Here is a 22816-nt window from a genome sequence, read left to right as displayed (position 1 = left end):
TTACAAGTATCCTGTGAGGGGCATTGCCATTGCCTTTCTAGTCTAAAGGTGAAAATGTCCACTCATGACTATTGAGGCCAAGATTTTCTTTAATTGGCAGATCCTGTGTTATTTGGTTTGATCTTCTTTTTACTATCTTCGGTTGGGCTATTATCCCTTCTATTTCTCATTTTCTGTTGCCTGCTATTTCAAATACCCCAAATGGGAACACATGTGGAACTGGGGACTGGTTAATGGCACAATTACCCCTGTTTATGATTTAATTTTCCTATTTGACACAATATGTTCATATCTTATTTTGTGTACATGAAATTATAGTATCTGTATTCTTGAAACCTACAAGGGTATTTTTGGCTGATTCACTTGTATTTGTACATGTATAATGCCATGTATTTGGTGGTAATTAATCCATGCAATCCATTAATGACATGCATTTTTTGGGGGTGTTTAAATGCCGAACTTACGCCAAAAAGTGCCAATATTCGCAAACTTTGCGAACCCCATAGACTTCAATGGGAAGGCGAACTTTAAAACCTAGATTTCTGGCCAGAAAACTGATTTTAAAGTTGTTTAAAGGGTGCCACGACCTGGACAGTGGCATGCAGGAGGGGCATCAAGGGCAAAAATTTCTCTGAAAAATACGTTGTTGACACAGCATTGCGTAAAACCGCAAAGGCACCTGGCAGACCTAGCGGAAATACGCGGCGTTTTTTGCTATTTCGCACTATTAGCACCATGGAAACGGGATTTGCTTACACTATTACTAGGCTGAAAATGCCATGTGTGGCTTGTGCGGCGTTTTTAGGCTGAGAAAAAAAGCAGAGAAAAAACGCAGCGGAAAAAAAAACCGCGGCGAACCCAAATTACGAACATACGCGAAAACTTCGCGAACTTCCGAACACCCGATGTTCGCGCAAATTAGTTCGCCGGCGAACAGTTCGCTACATCTCTAGTTTTATCCACTGCCCAGTGTCAGAGGTACTGGATATTAGACAGTATCCCTTTATTAGGATACAATTCTGTTCCCTATAGCATCATCATGTTATAGTGACTCATATTCATGGTGTTTTCTTTTTTAGTGGCGGCACCAGATTTACTGGATCCTAAATCAGCAACACAGAACTCAAAGCCAAGATTATCCTTCTCTGCGAAGCCAGCCGTGGTGTCCACCAGGGACAACAGGGAAATAACAATGAATGTAATGAAATGGAAAACAGTATCGACGGTTTTTCTGGTCGTGGTTCTCTATCTCATAATAGGCGCCACGGTGTTCAAAGCGCTGGAGCAGCCACATGAGAGTGCCCAGAGAACCACCATCGTCATTCAGAAGAACAATTTCATCTTGAACCACTCATGTGTCAACGTCACAGAACTGGACGAACTCATTCAGGTAATGGGGAGAATCCTTTACCATTTTATGTTTTTGAATTTTTTTACTTGTGGAAATTTGGTTTATTTTATTTTGCCTTAATGTGGACAATATGATATTGTGCTGCTCTCTGAAAGAACATTTTTTTTCCCCAATCCATGCATTATTAGGTACAGCAAACAGTAAAACCTATGAGCTGAGAAACCTCTCTGCTTAATTTCTTGGTTATTAGGTGCTACGGTTCCAGGCTTTACTGAAACCAACTCTCTTGGCATCTTATCACTTCTTTACACATAAGGGAGGTGACACATGGGGAGATTAGTCGCCTGCGATAAATCTTCGCTAACGTGACTAATCTCCCCAAAATGCCATCCCACCGGCAAGAATGTAAATTGTCTGTGGCATGGCATATGCGTTGCTTTGGTTTCCCAAAGTTGACCAAAGTTGCCTCTCAAGAAAACTTTGGGCGACTTTGGAAGACCGAAGCAACACGTATGACATCCCACCGGTGATATACAGTCTTGCAGGTGGAATGGTATTTTGGGAAGATTAGTCGCCCACAGTAGCGAAGATTTATCGTAGGCGACTAATGTCCCCATGTGTCACCTCCCTTATGGTATAATACTGTACCATGGAGGACAGTGCATTCAAACAAAGTTAAAATGCTGTATAGTATTGGGTTTCCACCTATAAATCTTAGAGGAGATCTCCCAAACCCCCTTTCCTATAAATTAGACATTTTCTAGGGCAGCCATGCTCGAGCTTCACAGGGTTGGCCCGAGAAGGCCTTTATTAGGGTCCACTCCAGTAGAGTTGACTCATCCTGGTTAGCTACGGCTCCCTATCCTTACCCAGTAATCCAATTAAAGAAAGACTCCCAATATAGGGGGAATATGGCCCTGGTGCATCCAAAAGAAATTAATATCCACATAAAAAAATGGAGCACTCATGGGTCTTACGAATAAGTGAAAAAATGTCATTAGCCTTTCAACATTTCAGTTCTGCTACAGTAAGAGGACCTTTATCAAGACATTTTCAAATGAGTTCCTCTTAGCAGCAACAAATCGTTGACAAACGAATAACAATTTTTCCCTTGAGTGCCCCATTTTTTTTCATGTGGATATATATATATATGTATATATAGTTTATGTCAACATATTTCTTGCAATATGTAGGATAGTGAACTTGCTGGGTTCAGGCCAGTCTATTGCCTCCAGAGGTGGGTCACAGGCCATATTTTCCACCACCCACTCCCTCCCAAATGTCTATGTCCTGTCCCAGCCCCACTAGTGGCACTAACTGATATACTTGTGCTTGTCCCGCTCAGTCTTGATTGAGCTTGGTTTGGGTTAGTGTAGGTTAGGGTCAGCGTAGGTCCAATAATTGTCGACCTATGTATCGCTAATGTAGGTAAGAATAATCTTTACCTTTAATTTTTCTAGTCATAGATAACAATTTAATAAGAGACTGTATGAGTCAAAGGGCTAAAAAAGTGCACCTTGTCAGTGCTCATTAAAGGAGAAAGAAAGGTAAAAACTCAGTAAGCTTTATCAGAAAGGTCTATGTAAATACAGCCATAAGCACTTACATTGTTCTCTGTCAAAAGATTTGTTGTTTTTGTTTTCCTCTGCCAGAGACATGCAGCTCTCCTCTCTCCCCTCTCCTGCTCCCTCTCCCTCAAAAATGCTAAGAACTCACTCCCCCCCCTTAGGAATGTGGATCTGAGCCAATCAGCAGGAAGCTGACTCATAGGGGCACATTTACAAAAGCACGAACGCTCCAAGTGTATGTTCGCCGTTTTTTTCAGGCGTCCGGATGACTTTTTCGTTCGCCGCACAACTTTTCCGTACGCCGCACGACTTTTTCGGACGCTTGCACGAAAAAATCGGAAAGGTTTTACCGCTGTTTACAATTGTTCGGTACGAAAATTATGTGACTTTCGGCTGGCCAATATGATATTATCGTGACTGATACGATTTTTTCGGAAGCATTTTCGGGATATTTGCGATCTTCAGAAATTTTTGTTTCCAATCCGATTTTTTTCCCATTCGTGATTCGGATTAGTGGATTAGTAAATGTACCCCATAGTCTAACTAACTGAGCATGTACACCGGTCTTGGTCTCGGTGCAGGAGCGAGGCATTATGGGAACGTTCTTTACGCAGCTCAGCATTTTTCTTCCTGTTTGGCTTCTGATCATCTGAAAGGGAGAAATATGGGGAGACTTAAGGGCACTATTGAGACAACTGTAGGTATGCCTGCAGCTTGAGATTAACTCTTTATTAGCCTTTCCTTCTCCTTTAAAAGAGCACTTCTGTCTGGATATGCTTTGGACTTTGTGCCAAATAAATATTCCAGCAGAGCACAATGCCACTGGGTACAAGGCAGCCCTGTCCTTACTACTTGCCATAGGTGCTCCCTAGCTTGTGCGTTTAAATAAACCCAATTAAGGGGGCAGGAGAAAGTACTCCTTTGTGCCTCACTCTGCTCCTCGTGAATAAAGTTCTGCCGAATGCAGGGAGGGCTGTATTCATCGGATGAGCACCAGTCTTTGTGCTCTGTTTTGGAATGCGAAGACTTGCAGCAATTCATCTTCACGCAGGGTGCAAAGTTTACAAAAACATAGTTTGATGTTAGGCTTGATGTTGTGCTAATAAACTCATTATGAGCCGATAGTCCCACAGTTTCAGTAAAAAAAAACTACAGACAAAATAATCCATTTAGGTTATGTTGTACCTACACAGCTAGAATATATAAACATACAGATGGCTATTTTTTGTGTGGTTTTAATGAAATTCTTTTAACATTTTTTCAAGTTCAGACGAGGTCAGTATCCATTTCAGCAAATCTCATTACAAACCCAGAACAGCAAGGCAGTTGCTAAATGATATTTTGTACAGTATTTCTACAAAGCTTTAATCTGCTCAGACAACGTATCATGCAAAATTGAAATGACTATTTTATCTAGTGTTCCTCCATTTGTCGTTCTTTTCCAAGAAAAAGTGGCTTCTGTACAGGGATATCTGTGAGGGGTTGCCGGGGACTGACTCTCGCATTTTAAAGGGGTAATAATGAAATTTATTATGTGAGAAGCTTTCCTGTGAATCTAGTGATAATTAGCTGACAGATTTGTGACATTTCATTCAGTATGCTTAGGAAGCACATACACAGCCAGTAATAAGTATCAGAGGTCTGGCACTTGCTGAAGGTGTTAACACCAAAGGGTTCTACTCCGACAGAGGCTCCATATGACGTTAAATAGCATCATGCCAGGGCTCAGAATCTCTGTACAATCTCAGCATCTTCATACTGTTTCAGCTTCCTTATACTATCTCATATATCTGTATATTATGTCAGCATCTCCATTCTGTCTCAGTATCTCCATACTATCTCACCATCTCCATACAACTCATACATCTCCATACTATCTCAGCATTTCCCTGCTATCTCATACATCTCTATACTATCTCAGTATCTTCATACTATCTCATACCTCTCCATACTATCTCATACCTCTCCATACTGTCTCATACATTTCCAAACTATCTCAGCATCTCCATACTATCTCAGCATCTCCCTACTATCTTACTCATGGATTCGCTTTTACAACAGCCATGCCCATTCTTTCAGACTATTATGGTGCTCCCTAGAAGCACATGGCCCTAGACAAATCTCAGTACTATCTCAGCATTTCCATGCTATCTTAGCATTTCCATGCTATCTCATACATCTCTATACTATCTCAATATCTCCTTACTATCTCAATATCTTCATACTATCTCAATATCTCCATGCTATCTCAATATCTTCATACTATCTCAATACCTCCATGCTATCTCAATATCTCCATACTATCTCAATATCTTCATGCTATCTCATACCTTTCCATACCATCTCATACCTTTCCATACTATCTCATACATCTCCATATTATCTCAGCATCTCCATACTGTCTCAGCATCTCTATACTATCTCATACATCTCCATAGTATCTCACCATCTCTATACTGTCTCATACATCTCCATACTATCTCATACATCACCATATTATCTCAGCATCTCCATACTATCTCATTCATGGATTCCTTTTTAAAATAGCCATGCCCATTATTTCAGACTGCTCCCTAGAAACACATGGACCTAGATATTCAGGCTCTACTGTATTCCATCAGGGACAGTAATTTAATAAATAATTTTCTGATTCCAATTGAGGTTTGCTGTATTTATTTGCCACTGAATGAGAGTTCCGTATGAGAGCCATTATTATGGTTAGGAACATATACTGGCAGGTACCAGAAGCACAAAGACATGCAGTGGTTACTATTTTGCTTGCCAGGACATGGGTGTGTACTTGCAGTCATCAGTGGAAAATAATTCAACTGGCACAACTGAGGTGCCTTGCCAAAGTTGGTGTTAGGTACTGAGGTCCCTTGAGCTGAGTGCACTGCACCTTGCACAGCAATCACCAAACATACAGTGGTAGGATAGTGGTAGGACTGGAGTGCTTTGTGTATGGCTTCTCATTTGGTGCAATTCTGCACCTAGATTTATTAAAGGAGCTTTATGACCTTTATTATTCTTATTATAGTTTTTAGAGAATTCATGTTTTTTAGTGAGCTCCGTCAACCCAATTTTTTTCTTGTTTCAATTAGCCGATCCTCTGAAACCCAGACTGAAGGATCTTAGGAGAGCATATAGAGAGAGGTTATAGACTTGCCTGCTCTAACAATACGATTCCAGCCTGGGTCTGCAGTTTTGGAATATAGAACTGGTGTATAGCATGGCTGAGTTGCCTGCAACAAGAAAACATTGGGTTGAGAAAGAACATTAATGATGTCTTTAATATTCCAAAACCTCTTTGTGAATCCATACGGTTTAGCTGCTTTATATAGCTATATATATTTTTCTTTCTTTTTTTGTCCGTTGGACAAAAACCCGACAAACCTCTTTCAGATGCAGAATGCTTATGTGTGCGCACAACTGCCAAGCCTTAGCAGCTGAACCGTAGCAAATTGTTTTTTGCTGTGAATCCCAGAATGAGGTTTTTAAACTCAATTTTGATTGATGGGCTGATTTAAAAAGTAAACATTCAAGCTCGTTGTTCAAAAGACTGTAACAGACTAAGCAATGGGTCTCTAGGATAGAAGTAGGAGCACAGCGTATAGAGAGATAAGGGGAGGATGAAAAAGGGAATGAAAGATAATTAGGGGGTTGAGGAAAAAGATTTAGATTTGAATGATTGTGGGGTTTAGGAAAAGAAAATGTGACTGGGTATGTTAGTAAATAAATGCTTTTGATAATGGAAATAAAATAACTCACTGATTACTTATACTTCATCACTATTAGTAGTTTATGGTCAGTCTTATAAATAACATTTCAGGGGTTACATTCAGGTGTGGGCACCTGTGGAAAAAGCAAAACCTTGGTTGCTAAATTTTCAATAAAACTGAGACTTGTTGTATAATATTTAAGATCTATATAAGCGCAGCAGGTCACCCATGGACCATTATCCTTCCTTCCTTCCATCCTTCCTTCCTTCCTCCCTCCCTCCCTTCCTTTCTTCTTTCCTTCCTTCTTTCCTTCCTTCCTTCCTTCCTTTCTCCCTCCCTTCCTTCCTTCCTTCCTAGTTCCTTCCTTCCTAGTTCCTTCCTTCCTTCCTTCTATCCTTCATTCCTTCCTTCCTTTCTTCTTTCCTTCCTTCCTTCCTTCTTTCCTTCCTTCCTTCCTTCCTTCCTTCCTTCCTTCCTTCCTTCCTTTCTCCCTCCCTTCCTTCCTTCCTTCCTTCCTAGTTCCTTCCTTCCTTCTATCCTTCATTCCTTCCTTCCTTCTATCCTTCCTTCCTTCCTTCCTTCCTTCCTTCCTTCCTTCCTTCCTTCCTTCCTTTCTTCTTTCCATCCTTCCTTCCTTCTTTCCATCCTTCTTTCCATCCTTCTTTCCTTCCTTCTTTCCTTCCTTCTTTCCTTCCTTCCTTCCTTCCTTCCTTCCTTCCTTCCTTCCTTCCTAGTTACTTCCTTCCTTCCTTCTATCCTTCATTCCTTCCTTCCTTCCTTCCTTTCTTCTTTCCATCCTTCCTTCCTTCCTTCCTTCCTTCCTTTCTTCTTTCCATCCTTCCTTCCTTCTTTCCTTCCTTCCTTCCTTCCTTCTAATAGCATGCCCAAACACAAACCTTTTTGGGTTATGGGACTTTCGCTGGCCTGTGCAGAGGAAAACAAGAATGAACAATATAGGCAACCCCTAAACAAAGGTGGACCATATGCTTGGCCTTTGCAGATAGAAGAACATGTGTTCTCTTGCTCTAAACATGTTTCAACTGCAATGAATTTTGGGTTATATGAATGAATGAATGAATGAATGAATGAGAGGCAAACTTGAGTTTTGAGAGGAGGATTCTGGGTATTAAAAGCATTGCAGTACTATGACCATGAGTTCCACAAGTGAAAGCAGGATCAATACTGGGAAGTGAAGGAGACTCGTATAGAGAACAGAAACAGGGCCAATAAATGTGGAGAAAAGAGTATATGTAATATATTTATTCAGCAAATCACAATCCAAGGGCCACAAAAGAGATTTCTCCAAAGCCTCGAGTCCATCCCGTCTCTTTGTCTAGTTGTGTACAAATTGCAGAGAAAGACGATTTCCTGACACAAAGAACATGTATGAGAGATTTAAAGAAACAAATTCAGCTCTTTTGTTCCCACAAGCACTTAGATGAGATCATGAAGGAGCTTTTATTATTAAGGAAGGTTATTTATTGAGCCTTTAGAAGAAATTAGTGCCATTTTGCTTTACTAAGTCCTACAAAAGTACATTTCAGCTAATGACCAGTTACTGTATGTGCAGCCTCTGCTGTTAATTGCCGCACAGAATTCCATCTCTCCAGCTTGCAGTGATTTCCAAGGCCACACACATAATATTCACTTGTTGTTACAGAATAAAATATTGTATTGGAATTAAAAGGTTTGATTTTAAGGCCCATTTACTATATTTGGGGTGCAAATGCTGGAGTACCAGGGGGAGCAAGATTGCACCACTAATTGCCCATGCGCTGCACCCTTAAATTCATTTACATACTCTGCAATACTATAAATAGTGGATAACAGCCCAACGGCAGCCCATGACTAAGTGCCTATGGGAACGAAATGCGTAGGGCTATTGATGTCTATTTTTTAATTCAACTTTAATAAAGAGTATTTCTGCTTTTACAATGTGGCCCTGGGGATTCCTAGAGTGCCTGGAGGCCCCTCTCTTTTCCTATTGTTGATAGTTTTCCGCTCCCCGGCTGGAGGGTCTGGGGCGTGTACACCTGGACCACTTTTTGGATTTCCAAGTTGACTTCAATGGGTTCAAGTAGCACCTTCTTTTGTTGTCATCTGTAATACTTGTACGACCCAACACCTTGAGTCTCATAGCCCACTGTACTGTTTGCTCTAATGAGCAGGGCCTTCTTGTTCACCATTTATATCCATTATGTTGCATCCTACCTTCTATTTTACAGAGCAGCAGAATACGTTGGTGCTTTATAAATGCCTCTTCAGTAGTGATGAGCAAATTTTTTCACGAGGCATGGATTCACTGCGAAATTCTGCATTTCACCATGTTTTTGTGAAACTGCCGAAAAAACTTGCAATGACAAAAATTCGGTGATCAGGGTGGTGCCAAAAAAGTTGTGGTCTCATCAAAAAATTTGCGGTTGGGTCAGAAAAGGTGAGCACATCATAAAAGTCATGCAGTAGCCGCGTTTGGCCAAATTTTTGGCAAAGGGACAGATTCACTCATTACTACTCTTCAGCATTCTTGATGCAATAATCTTTATTTAATCTCAATAATAATTCTATATGTTTCCCCAAACTTGTAGGCACAGCACAATTCACAAAACTGTTTGCGTGGACAAACAAAGAAACAGCCTTTTCCTATAGGAAGCAGTTGTTAAATAAAAAAAAACCATAGCTGTCATCAATGATATCTATTTTGAGGAAATCCCTGTTTGTGAAAATCATGGCCCTTCTGCAGAAATTGGCACTTTTTCAGCCACGGGTCCCTGACTGACTTGAAAAGAACGTATGCATTAGCAGGGATCCCCAACCTTTTTTATTTGTGAGCTACATTCAAATGGAAAAAAGTATTGGGGAGCTACACAGGTATAAAAATGTACCTAGGGTGCCAAATAAGAGCTAGGATTGGGTATTTGGTAGCCCCTATGTGGACTGGCAGCCTACAGAAGGCTCTGTTTGGCAGTACACTGGGTTTTTATGCAACCAAAACTTGCCTTCAAGCCAGAATTCAAAAATAAGAACCTTCTTTGAGGCCACTGGGAGCAACATCCAAGGGGTTGGGGAGCAAAATGTTGCTCGCAAGCCGCTGGTTAGGGATCACTGCATTATGGCTTCCAGAGAACTTCCCATGTAGAGGAGATGTTCTTTATTTGTTATAATGGAGAACTAAAGGTATCATCACTAGGGGGTTCCAGAATGTTAGGTGCCCCACAGTGATTGTAATGCTTACCTGATACCCTGGGTCAGTAACCAGTTAGCTAAAATCTTGAATGGCCTGGGCTATTTCTGTAGAAGCTCATTGTCACCATCTTCTTTGGCTTCTTCTGTCTTTTGATTTCAGTCTGGGCAGGAGCATGAGCAGTAGAGTGTAAAGCCAAACTTTCTCTTCCAGCCCACAATTAACAAGAGTCCGACACATGGACCAGCTAAACTGTGTGGGACAGGGAGGGTCTTTCAGTCATGGTGGGCTGAGAGCAAGACAATTCTTCTATTGGCTGGAGTACATATATAAGTCAATCTTTCTGCCTTCAAAAGAACTCTAAAAACACATTTATTTAGAGAAGCTTCCCCTCAGTATGTTTAGCACAACCTCAGTAGGCTGCTAAAAGCAATACCCTGTGCCCCACCTCTCACCTTGCTTAATTCTAATCTTGCCCATTCCCACACTTTGTGTCTCAACCCCCTATCCTTGCAGATTGTAAGCTCTTTTGGGCAGGGCCAACTTCACCTCTTGTATCGTTTATTGGTTGCTTTGTATGTAATTATGTATTTCCACTGTATGAAACCCACTTATTGTACAGCGCTAGGAAATATGTTGGCGCTTTATAAATAAGTTAATTATTGTTAATAATAAGTCAAAGCAACTGACAGATATGGCTGCACATTTCAGCTGCTCTGATTGTTGGTCCTTGGGTAACACTAAACTGGGGGAGGATTTGTGCAAAAATGTAAACGTGAGGGGGGGTCATAAAAAGTGCCTTCAAGACCTCAGCTGCTAGTATAGCTCTGGCTTTACTAAGGTACCATAGGGTCTCCTCAGATGCTGCCTCCATTTTAGGCCTTCTGACAGATCCACCCCTTGCTATGGTCGAACCCAAAAAGAGACTGTGCATATTTTTTTCCTCTCCTTTTATACATTAGGGAACCCAGAACTGATGTAATACAGTATGTAGAATAATTGAAAATACTCCCACAGGACTGACCGGGGACATTCTGAGCATAGGGAAAAGTAAACCCTTACAGATTGTAGTAGATATGGGAGGACGTACTGGAAATGACATTATCATATTTCTGACCTCCCTGTAGATTAGGGATCCCCAACCTTTTTATACATTTCAGTGAAAAAGAAAAGCTGGGGAGCAACACAAGCACAAGTAAGGACTCAGATTGGTTAATTAGTAGCCCAATGTGGACTGGCAGACTACTAGAGGCTCTGTTTAGCAGTACACATGGGCTTTATGCCTCCAAAACTTACCTTCAAGACAGAAGTTCAAAAATGGGCACCAACTTTAAGGCCACTAAGAGCAACACCCAAGGGGTTGGTGAGCAACATTGTCCCCGAGCCACTGGTTGGGGATCACTGCTGTAGATAATAGCCCCCTTCCCTGCATATTATACAGCCCATAAATAACTCCTCCTATTTGTCACACACACTCCATTAGAAAGTTCTTTATCAAGTTAACTTTGCCTTGGCAGATTCACAATGAAAAAAACCCCACAAGCTGAATATAATCGTGCCGGCTGAGTAATGCGATGTTCTCGGCACATATCTTGCCATCTCAGCCTTTCTAAATAGTAATCTATCGAAACGCAGCTGATGGCCTTATTTCTCTCTATGTTTCACCTGACGGCTTTCTGTGCAGCCTGTAACAAATGCTCCCTCTCTTGTCCTTAAGAAATATGAAATAGAAATCACCATAGCTGAACTTGAAGTTTGTGCCTATTCTTTAGATTTGGAACCTTGAGAACTATCCTTGTAATAAACAATCAAATAAGTTGTATAGTTTTATTCTCTATATATGTATTGACTAAATATGCACAGTTAGCATTGGCATAAATAGTATTATTTTATCTAGTTTTTATAAAACAGATGTATTTTTTGAGAGATTATACTGATCGTTTATGGTTTTGGAATGGCTTTTGGCATGTTTAGCTATTGGCCAGTTCTTGGTAATTTCTAGCAGCTATTGTGCCAGTTTGAGAAGTATTTGGCTACTAGAGCTGACAGTTTCCCATTAGAATTTATGGGTAAGATTAAATATGCACTGTAACCAGAACAGCTGCCCCATTTAAGGTTAGAACCCCACAAGTCCTACATGGTAGGTGTGGGTTGTGTGTGCTGGGTTTACTTGGATGGGTTGAACTTGATGGACACTGGTCTTTTTTCAACCCTATGTAACTATGTAACTAACTATGTAACATGTTCCAAATTATAGGGGCAAGATGTAGCTAGGCATAGGACTAAATATTAAACTGCCACCTTTCATCTCTTGATGCCATAGGGAAGGCAATAAGTACATGGCCCCATTGCTGCCTGTGCCTGCCAGAGATTACAAACATGCATGTCTCCATGACGCAAAAGTTAGAACCCCAAAAGTCCTACATGCTCCAAAATATAAACATCAGACTAATTATGAAACTGTCACCTTTCATCTCTTGATGCCATAGGGAAGGCAATAAGTAAATGGCCCCATTGCTGCCTGTGCCGGCTGGAGATTTCCAACATTCATGTCTTAATGCTCAACGCACAAGTTAGAGGAATGGTACAAGGAAGGTAGGGCACAGGTGGATGTGCCCCCCACCAATCGGCACTCATGAATACTGAGCTGCTGAATGTAGTCAGAAAGGTATTCATGGGTTTGATGAAAATCTCTGTGCTCCCTTTCAGAGCAAAGAAACCTTTGGCAACTTTAAGGTACAGGGCAGGGTACAAAGAGCAATAAACAAAGCATATTATTCCTGTTTTTTGCATTTTGCACTCTGCCTTGCATTTAAAGGGGACTTGTCACCCTAAGAAATAACTCCAAATTCTTTTCTATCATGTTAGTTGAGCAAAATAAACTTCATTTACCCTATACAGATAGTATAAATCTTGTTTCCTTCAGTCTTGGAACTATTCAATCACAGCAAGCAGGCAGCTGCCATTTTGTGGACACTGTTAGTAAGGCAAGCTTTGCACCACCCCAAAATCTTGTTGGAGGACCTGATGCCCATACCCATGCACTGGCTACATAATTAGGTGATGGGGAGGGAGGGGGAAAGTGAGAAGTGCAGTGACATCTAGGAACTGCTAAATGGAAAGCTAAAGGTATTGTCTGCCTAAGGCGTAGAGGCGGGGCAGGCAATATATGATTGACAGCTGAGTTTTTTAAATGCCTTTATAATGGGTATGGATGTGCTATTAAAAAAGGAATTGAAAAGGGCTTTTATTATACAAGTTTTCTATGTCTGGGTGACAGGTCCCCTTTAATAAATAACCAGTAAACTTTTCATCCCTTTCTACTAATGTGAACTTTGATACTTACCTGGTAAATCCCTGTGCCCCTTTGGGAAGATGTGCTGCAGTGCCAAGAGCAAATAAGGCCCACAAGTGCTCATAAGAGATGTTAAAGTAGATGTTTATATAATAATGTAGGGAACCATTTACTAAGCATAGGTATTGCTAACAAAGTGGTAAAGGCGGCTACCAACCAATGGTCGAATGCAATGAGTTTTACACTCCTGTTCCGATTCATGCTTGTGTGTCTATTGGATAAGAATCCAAGGAAAATTGCCCATACTGATATTGTAGTGAGATGGGGGTGATTAGGCAGGTAAGAAGCAACTCTATGGGATGTTACCAATGTCGATCTGAGGTACACTTGTGGTTATTTATGGTTTTAATTGCATGTTTTTACCTCGTTTCCTCTTGATATCTTCTCAGCTGATTTGATTCTTCACCGGCCTGTTCTGACCTGGACCTCTCTAAAGGCCTTTTACTCTCCAGAGAATCATTCAATGACTTATCAGTGGACACATCTCAATGAAACGATTAGACAAAGATTAAACAACTGTGAGCTTCCAAGGTCACTCTAATATATATTGGATATAATCTGGATATAAATACACTGGGTTCAAAGAAGAGACTTGTGTCCCCCCTGCAGTAGTTGCATGGCAATGTTCTCCGGAGAATTCTCAGCTTTGACCTTGAGCCTGTCTGTTTGCATTCGTAGCTTCCCATTAAATATTTGTTGTCTCTCAGTCAATAACGAATGCTTTATAAAAGAAAACAGACATAGGAATAGCAACTGCAAGTTCCAGGGCTGAGGACATGTTTTATAGAGTTGAAGGTCAACATTCTTCCATTTGTGTCTATTCTCCTGGGTACTGAGTGTGGGTAAAGGCCTTGGGGGGCACAGGTTGGATATCCCTGATGTTTACACTAAAAACATCCTTTAGTTTTAGACTAAAAGTCTTTTTTTTATCAATAGGTTTTGTAACGCTTGTTTGGCTATATTTAGACAAAACCCAGGCTAGTGTTCGATTTAGAGCATGTGTTACATGCAACTCTCTTAAACAGGATGGGCCTTCGGAGCAAGGGTGTAGTAGAACTACAACTCACTGTAGCTGTGTAGTGCAGATTAGCAAAGATGGACGCCAGAAGGTTCTTGCAGTTGATCTATAGTACAAGTTTATTGTCCAAGACAATTGAAATGCAGGGTTATATTCACAATGCATGCAGATATAGAGGTTAGATGACAATACCCCTTGAGGACAAACAAAGGAGGGTACACACCATTTTATCCCACCTTTTGGTAGAGTCTGGGCGGGTAAATGCACCTGTCAAACGAATACCCCTTTGGAGATAGTCTGGATAGATACCTCAGTCCTCAGGTTGATAACCCCTAACATGAGAGTCCTCCGTGTGAGTAGGGATCAGGGTTTATTCTAACCTGTCTCCTATCTCTACTCCGTAACCCTATTGCTGAGGCAACATTGCCAGATGGAAGGGTACTTCCAAAACTAATTCTCCTTGGTGGGGCTATTAAACTGCCCTTGCTGGCTAAGGCTCACTATCTCACTCTCCTAGAGAGTGCTATGACAATCTCTGCTGATCTTACTTAACCTCATTCACGGGGCCCTGTCCCCAACTTCTCCAGAGTGGATGGTGACACTCTGGGGCAAATGGCTTTTCTGGGGCCTAGTTCTGCTCCCAGGCTCAGTGGACTCCTTGCCAGACACTATATGAGACTGCAAGGGGTGGGGTCAACCACACTAAACCAATAAGGTATAGATATAACTGAAAACTTGATACATGGGACTTTGCCCAGTACCAGTAATATGAGAGGTAGGCTTTAAATCCATAGGGGAGATTAACTCTATGGGTCCCTATAGTTTCATAAGCTGTAAGTATGTGAGCATTTAGGTTTTAATATATTGAAGGTCCTGGATGTAATGTACTGCAGGGAAAACTAGGAGAAGGTGATATGCTGCAGATGGCAGTAGGATGTTTTGAGGCTTTGCAGGTGCCCAGTGGGCTCGTGTATAATCAGTATAGCACTTCGGTGCTCTAATGTATCACGTGGGGCATCAGGAACAGTGTAGTGAAGCGTAGAGAGGACTGGAAACCTGGGGAATCATCAACTGCCTATGGACTGACCCATCCAATAGTTATCAGCCCTGTTTATTTCCCCAGTTGCTACATCATTTTACAAAACCCTGAAAAGTTGCCCATGTTATTTTCCTCTTGAAAGGTTAAAGGAGAAGGAAAGGCTAATAAAGAGTTAATCTCAAGCTGCAGGCATACCTTCAGTTGTCTCAATAGTGCCCTTAAGTCTCCCCATATTTCTCCCGTTCAGATGATCAGAAGCCTCATAGGAAAAAAAACTGCTGAGCTGTGTAAAGAAAGTTCCCATAATGCCTCGCTCCTGCACCGACACCCAGACCAAGTGAACGTGCTCAGTTTGTAAGACTATGAGGAAGCTTCCTGCTGATTGGCTCAGATCCACAATTCTAAGGGGGGGAAGGATGATTTAGCATTCTTGAGGGAGGGGGAGCAGGAGAGAGGAGAGAGCTGTGTGTCTCTGGCACAGGAGAACAAATAGACAACAAATCCTGTATCTTTTGACAGAGGACTCAGTGCTGCGTTTCTGTGAGTGCTTATGGCTGTATTTACATAGACCTTTCTGATAAAGCTTACTGAGTTTTTACCTTTCCTTCTCCTTATAATTAAGGTTTAATATGATGAAAATTATGGCATTTGGGCACATTTTGCAACTAGTCCTTATTTTTGAAAAGCTTTCTGAATCATTTTATTCAGTCCCTGTTCAGTTTTTGGAGAGGTAAGTAGTGAGGAAAATACTTAAAGGATAACTAAGCTAAAGCCCCTGCTTCAAGCCCAAAAGCACCTCCCTTTGGTCTCCTTCATGAGTGACTTGTAGCAGAGAGAGTTCTGCCCCCAATAAGGGGTAATTATATCTTAGTTGGGATCAAGTACAGGTACTGTTTTATTATTACAGAGAAAAGGGAATCATTTAACCATTAAATAAACCCAATAGGGCTGTTCTGCCCCCAATAAGGGGTAATTATATCTTAGTTGGGATCAAGTACAGGTACTGTTTTATTATTACAGAGAAAAGGGAATCATTTAACCATGAAATAAACCCAATAGGGCTGTTCTGCCCCCAATAAGGGGTAATTATATCTTAGTTGGGATCAAGTACAGGTACTGTTTTATTATTACAGAGAAAAGGGAATCATTTAACCATTAAATAAACCCAATAGGGCTGTTCTGCCCCAATAAGGGGTAATTATATCTTAGTTGGGATCAAGTACAGGTACTGTTTTATTATTACAGAGAAAAGGGAATCATTTAACCATGAAATAAACCCAATAGGGCTGTTCTGCCCCCAATAAGGGGTAATTATATCTTAGTTGGGATCAAGTACAGGTACTGTTTTATTATTACAGAGAAAAGGGAATCATTTAACCATGAAATAAACCCAATAGGGCCGTTCTGCCCCCAATAAGGGGTAATTATATCTTAGTTGGGATCAAGAACAGGTACTGGTTTGTTACTACAGAAACAAAGGAAATTATTTTTAAAAATCTGAATTATTTGCTTCTAACGGAGTCTATAGGAGATGGTCTTCCCCTAATTGAACTTTCTGGATAACAGGTTTCCGGATAAGGGATCCCATGCCTGTATTAATCACATCCCATTTTATGAGGAAGGACAAGAATTCCATACAATAACCTGTTGCCATTTTCAATAAGACAAGTTCCTTCACTATTTCAGAAAATACAAGGTTCCAAACTGATGTTCCATTAGTTCCGGTAGAATCGGCAAATGATCTGTGTATAAAGGAAAAATCACCCAATAAAAGCCCAGCCATGGTGGCTGTATAAGCTGATAACTTATTTACTGTCTGGGTGAGCAAAGTATTTCAGCTGAGCAGCTAACTGCAGGTGTCATTATATGATTCAGGGTGTTTCTATCTCAGGCTCTGTAGTGCCGTACGGTTATGCCGGGGAAATCTGAGCCCTGCTTAGTGCTTCGGCTGGAAGCGAGGATAATACATAGCGGCCTGTGAAGGAAAATTGCTTTAAATAATGCATTTATTCCTGCACCCGCCAAAGCAGCAGCTATCATCTGATGACATTAGTTTCTGGATGAGTGCATATTGTATTTCAACTGAAAATACTGCTTTCCTTCCCAGGGTGATTGCAGAACTAGTTCACTTAGGGTGCAGTCGCACAAATGGAAAGATGAGAAATGAAGGGAATTGTTTCTTCCAAAACTAGTTCCCAATATATTAAGCAGCCGGAGGAGCCCACCCTGTACCTGAAGTGATATTTTTATCATATTTATTACAGAGAATAGGGCTCTGTTTTAATTTGGTTAAGAGAGTGAAGTAAGGGAATATGTAACGCATTCACAACTGCGCGTATTATTCCTACTGGTGCCCAGGTGTAACTGCCAGGGTTGGACTGGGCCGCTGGGACACCGGGAAAAAACCCTAGTGGCCCTAGTGGGTCCCGGCGGCACAGACCCAACCCTTGCCAACGCTCCCCCTGCTGACTGTTCCTCCTCTGACATGTTAAACTTATGCACGCTCAGGGGAGGACGTCGGGTGGGGGACCCTGCGGGGGGCTATGGGGGCTCAGCGGGGGCTCTGCCGGGGGTTAGGGGGTGTGGGGACGTGGTTGGTGGGGGCACCTGCAGGGCCCCTGGAGCGGCAGCCTGGCCGACCCCAGTAACTGCACTGTGCGTTCCAGTTGTCTCAGCAAAGCTACATAGTTGCATTGGTATTTTACATTCTAGTAAGTATAAAGCATAAAGCAGTTATAGCAGAGCAAATTATAATAGTGGATTAGATTAAGAAAGAGAGTCTATAAATGATATCCCACTGAATCAATATATGAACAAATAACAACATATTTCAGTGAAATAAACAAAACATTTATTGGCTCAAACTTAAACAAACAATTCAAAAATGAGCAGTAAACATACTATACCAAACAATGGATAGGTACATCCCAGTGCCCATCCCCAGAGGTACCCACTCTCCTAACGCGTTTCGCACCATTGGGTGCTTCATCAGAGGAGGTGTGGCATACCCATGTCATTTCCTTTATATACCTTTATATAAAGGAAATGACATGGGTTTGCTCCTGTTTTAGTAACCCACAGCAACCAATCAGCAGCTAGCGTTTTACTGGTCAGCTGGCTGAAAGGTAAAAATCTAATTGGTTGCTGTGGGTTACTAAACCTGGGAAAACTTTTCCCTCTTTTATTACATTACCCACTAAGCCCTATGCATTTGTATTTTGTCAGGGGTAGAGCTTTGGGAATGCTAACTACTGTCCTGAAGACTTAACTGTTCTCATTATTTCTTTCTAATCCTACAGCAACTTATGGCAGCTATTAATGCGGGGATCATACCTATAGGAAATACCTCCCATCAGAACAGCCACTGGGATTTGGGAAGCTCTTTTTTCTTCGCTGGCACCGTTATTACTACTATAGGTAGGATATTGTTTTGTTTTTAATAGACTGAATATGGCTTGGCTTATGATGGCCGACCAAGTGAACAATGGGCAGATAATTGTATTTGGTATGTAAGTAGGGTAAGTCTTGCCTTTATTCTCCATTGAATATGAATGCATGCCGGTGTAGCCATAGTTATCTCTGATTGATATCTCAGGCTATTACAGATAGTTATAGGGGGTCATTTACTATGTACGTGGGCAAGTGCAAGAGTGAGATCCCACGATGTATCAGAGGGTTTATCAAGTGAATACTCCCACTAAGGTCTATGGGGACTTATCGAACTGAATCTGGGCCATTGTTTTGTATGAGACATTTCTTCTCTCCATAGAGTAAAATAAGAAGTAGTTACTGCTGTAAATGAATAAGCACCCACAGATATGTTTGGAAACTGACCCAAAAGCTAATGCATGGGGGTTTGGGGTTTATTCACCGGGACTCAGATTTTCATCCCCCTCAATTCTGTTTGTCCTGGATTGATTCAGAATTGGGCGCAAAGGTGACAAAATGAAGGTGGGAGCAAGGAAAAGTGATAAATGCAATGGCTTACTCTGTTCTGCCTTTATTTCTACTATAGAAATAGTTATTATTAGACATGTAGATATTTATTCTGAAAACCAAATTCCATATTTAATGCCATATTACTAGGCGTAATTCATTTTATATAGTGTAGGAGAGGCCTAATCCAGTTACAACTGTAATCCTATCTTGATTTTAGTCTAGTGCCACCTAATGGTCAATAGTAAATGGTCTCCTTGCTATAACATCTAGGAAGCATTCTCAGCTTTTGAAGACAAGTTGTTTTAGTTATACTGAATGACTGGCCAAGCAGGGTACCAGGAAAGCCAGGGGCCAGTGGATCTTCTTGTTCACTATTTGAGCCTTGTATGGCCATTACCCTATTATGTATGAAAAGGAATGTGGTTTGTAGAGTGGTGATCTAAGGTTTTCTGGTGGGCCTCTGGCACCTAGTGGGACACTGACTGCATTTATAAATGCTGAGAGGGATTGTTTCCTTCACATTGAGCATTGTTTTCATGGGATATTTTTATGTAAAGCCTGCCATACATGCACCGATAAGATTTTCCGACCTCGTATGGGGTCAAAATTATCGCCCTGATAATTTTCTTACCATGACGATGGGGTGTTTACTCGATCGGACAGGTCAGAAAACTTTGGTTGGATAAAGATAAAATCTGCGCATGTATTGTGTATTTGACGATATCCTTGCAGCCCTACAATGGGAGTCACTTTCATACGATTGGTGCTGCCAACTATTTCATATTCAGAACATCCTCCCATTTGTTATTTTTAGGGCTTTATCCTACGATTTCAGTCTGAATGTTAGTTTTAGATCGTTGCATTTCAACGTACGACCGATATCTGAACATTCATCAGAAGAAGTCGGAATCTGAACATGTATGGCCACCTTAAGGCTTATACTGTCTTATGGATCCCTAATGAGTTTATTTCCAGTTGAAAGGATTGAACATTCCTAGGCTGATGAAGTTACTGCCAACTTCACCTGGCTTTTACAAGGTATTTCATTCTACGCTAAACAACACTAGGCGACTTGCTACTGTAGATGGTTCCCTTGCAAATTCCACTATAATCAACTAAACAAACCACTGTATTGTGATGGTGATGGGAATCCTACATGGAACCTCTGAGGATAGTGGGAACTGTAAATGACAATAAGCAGCATTAGAATCAATTCACTGGTGGACGATACTGCAAATCACACACCATGGCAGCATCAAGACTGACAAAGCTAATGAACAACGGCTCAGCCATGCTTGGTATAGTCATTCCCAACGTGAGCGCAGTTAATCTGCTAATTTGATGCAATCCTTACTGAATGTGAGAAGCGGTTTAGATTGAACATGAGCGACAGTGGAAATGATTTGCAAAGTTGTTTCAGTGGGGTAATGAGCCGGAATGAGCTTTATAAATGTCAGTGGAGAAACCTAACGGGTTTCTTCTCACTTTCCTTCTCTACAAACATAATCAAGTCTAATGATCTGCAATGTGAAGTAATGTGGGGCAATCACTAGACAGTCTGTAGCGAAGACTTATTTATACCTGGATTAGTCTGTCCAGAGAGATTGTATTGCACTTGCTTTCCTGTGTGCCAAAGTCAACATTGCTTATAATTGAGTTTCATAAACTGGTGGGTAGGTCCGAGCAAGCTGGGAATTGTGTAAAAAATGGCTGCACCCCCCTCCACCAATCGGTGTCATTATGTGTGTACATAGGTATGAAAGCATGTGTATGAGAGAAGAATGGCTTTGATGTGTTGATAGGACAGATTGTTTTGTGATACAAATATAGGCTCTTTCTGAGTGCTGAAGTTTTTTCTGTTTTGTTCCTAGCACTCTTTTTAATTTATAAATGTCTCTTTATTAAACTCACTGAATGAAATGTTACATGCCCAAAAAAACTGCCATAGACTTCTCTTAAATCTGAGTCTAAGACCTCTGATCACACAATAAATGAAAAATAAGGAAAAAAATGTATAACCCTTTAGTAGCTGAGGTTTGCGGTAGAAGGCCTTAGTAAGAAGATTAAGCCCTAAGACAGGGATCCCCAACCTTTCTTACACGTGAGCCACAGTCAAATATAAAAAGACTTGTAGAGCGACACAAGCACCATAAAAGTTCATGGAGGAGCCAAATAAGGGCTGTGATTGGCTAATAGCCAGCCTCTATGCACACTATCAGCTTACAGGGGGCTTTATTTGGTAGGAAATCTTGTTTTTATTCAACCAAAACTTGCCCCCAAGTCAGGAATTCAAAAATAACTCCCTGGTTTGGGAGCAACATCCAAGGGGTTGAGGAGTAACATGTAACCCCCGAGCCACTGGTTGGGGATCACTGTCCTAAGGTAACCAAGGCCTTAGTAAAGTTGGGCCCCCCCATGAATGAGGTAAAGATAGTGTTAGTTAGCTCTTATTATAGAACACTTTAGTAGCCTTAGATAGACAGTAAGAGCTAGTAGGAAAAGCTTTGTACTCCACTGAGGGGTTTGGGGTAGTTGGTCAAGCAACACCAACCAGACTCTAGGGATTCCAGCTGGTAGGACTCAGGCATAGTGAGTGAATTGCCTTGGAGCACACTGTGGGAACCCTGGTATGCTCTGGGCAGGCACCTGAGTTGTGATTAATACCATTGTGAATACAATGCATGATGTGATATTGTGCCATGAATGTTTGGTGTCCATAGAAAGTATCTTCTCGTTTGTGTTTTCTTCAGTAAATATACTGTTCCTGGTTAAGTTTCTATGTAAAAATGAATGTGTTGGAAATTATAGTTCACCCTGGAGACCCTTAGTCCATAAGCTGAGGTGAAGAGTTGCAATTGCTCTCAGTTACAGTGCTTTACCCTTGCTCTACACTTGGAGAAAAATAGGGTTACATAACCTTAGAAAGAGTATATTCTTTTTGAAAACAAATCTGCCCCCTACACTACACAAGGAATCATGGTACAAAATAACTGCAAAACATCCTGGTGATTAAAGGTTTCTTTTCTATAGTATTATATTGATTTTTGGGCCCAGTAGGACATGTGAATACCATTATTAAATAGCCCATATTTGATTTGCTGTAGGGTTAGTTGGTCATCTGGGAATTATTCTGCTCATAAATAATGGTTTGGGTCTTAAGATATTTGCACTTGGCTTTGCGAGACAGCTATTAACAACTGCTATTGGTCTTGTCCAGCTGGGACCTTTAAAGCCAATGTCAGCTTCAGAGAACATTCAGTATTATTACTGGAGTGGGAATAAGACTGCAGAGGCAGCTTTATTGACTACATGGTCATAGGGAGCTGACCTAAAGAGAAATAAAATTGTAAGAAACTGAAAAATGCCCCTGTATCAGCTTAACAATCAATTGCTGACTCTTTCACTGTCAGATGCACTGTACAATAACACAATTGGGCCTTTAACGTTAAGGCAAGGGTTGATAAGCATTGGAATAAGCAGAAAAGTCCAACTATCAAATGCTAAATGACAAGCTAGACAGATGGAGTTTGTTCCATACAAGGGCACATTTGGAGTAGCACCTTCTACCGGGCCATATTGGTAAACCCATTCCAAAGATTATAGTTAGTGATGGGCGAAATGTTTTGCCAGGCATGGATTCGCGGGG

At 41.1% G+C, this 22816-nt stretch overlaps 1 protein-coding gene across 1 annotated transcript in view; it reads left to right on the top strand.

The window, feature by feature from the left end:
- Positions 1-22816, top strand: part of kcnk2 (potassium channel, two pore domain subfamily K, member 2) — a 72307-nt gene that overhangs the window by 9318 nt on the left and 40173 nt on the right. Inside the window, exons 2-3 of the mRNA XM_031902880.1 lie at positions 1080-1390; positions 18531-18648. Of these exons, the coding sequence (XP_031758740.1) occupies positions 1080-1390; positions 18531-18648 (429 nt within the window). The remainder of the gene's footprint in view (positions 1-1079; positions 1391-18530; positions 18649-22816) is intronic.

Source organism: Xenopus tropicalis, chromosome 5 (assembly GCF_000004195.4).
Source record: "Xenopus tropicalis strain Nigerian chromosome 5, UCB_Xtro_10.0, whole genome shotgun sequence".
In the NCBI taxonomy this organism is placed as follows: Eukaryota; Metazoa; Chordata; class Amphibia; order Anura; family Pipidae; genus Xenopus; species Xenopus tropicalis.
The sequence above is the reverse complement of the archived record's forward strand: the minus strand, read 5'-3'. Positions and strand labels throughout refer to the sequence as shown.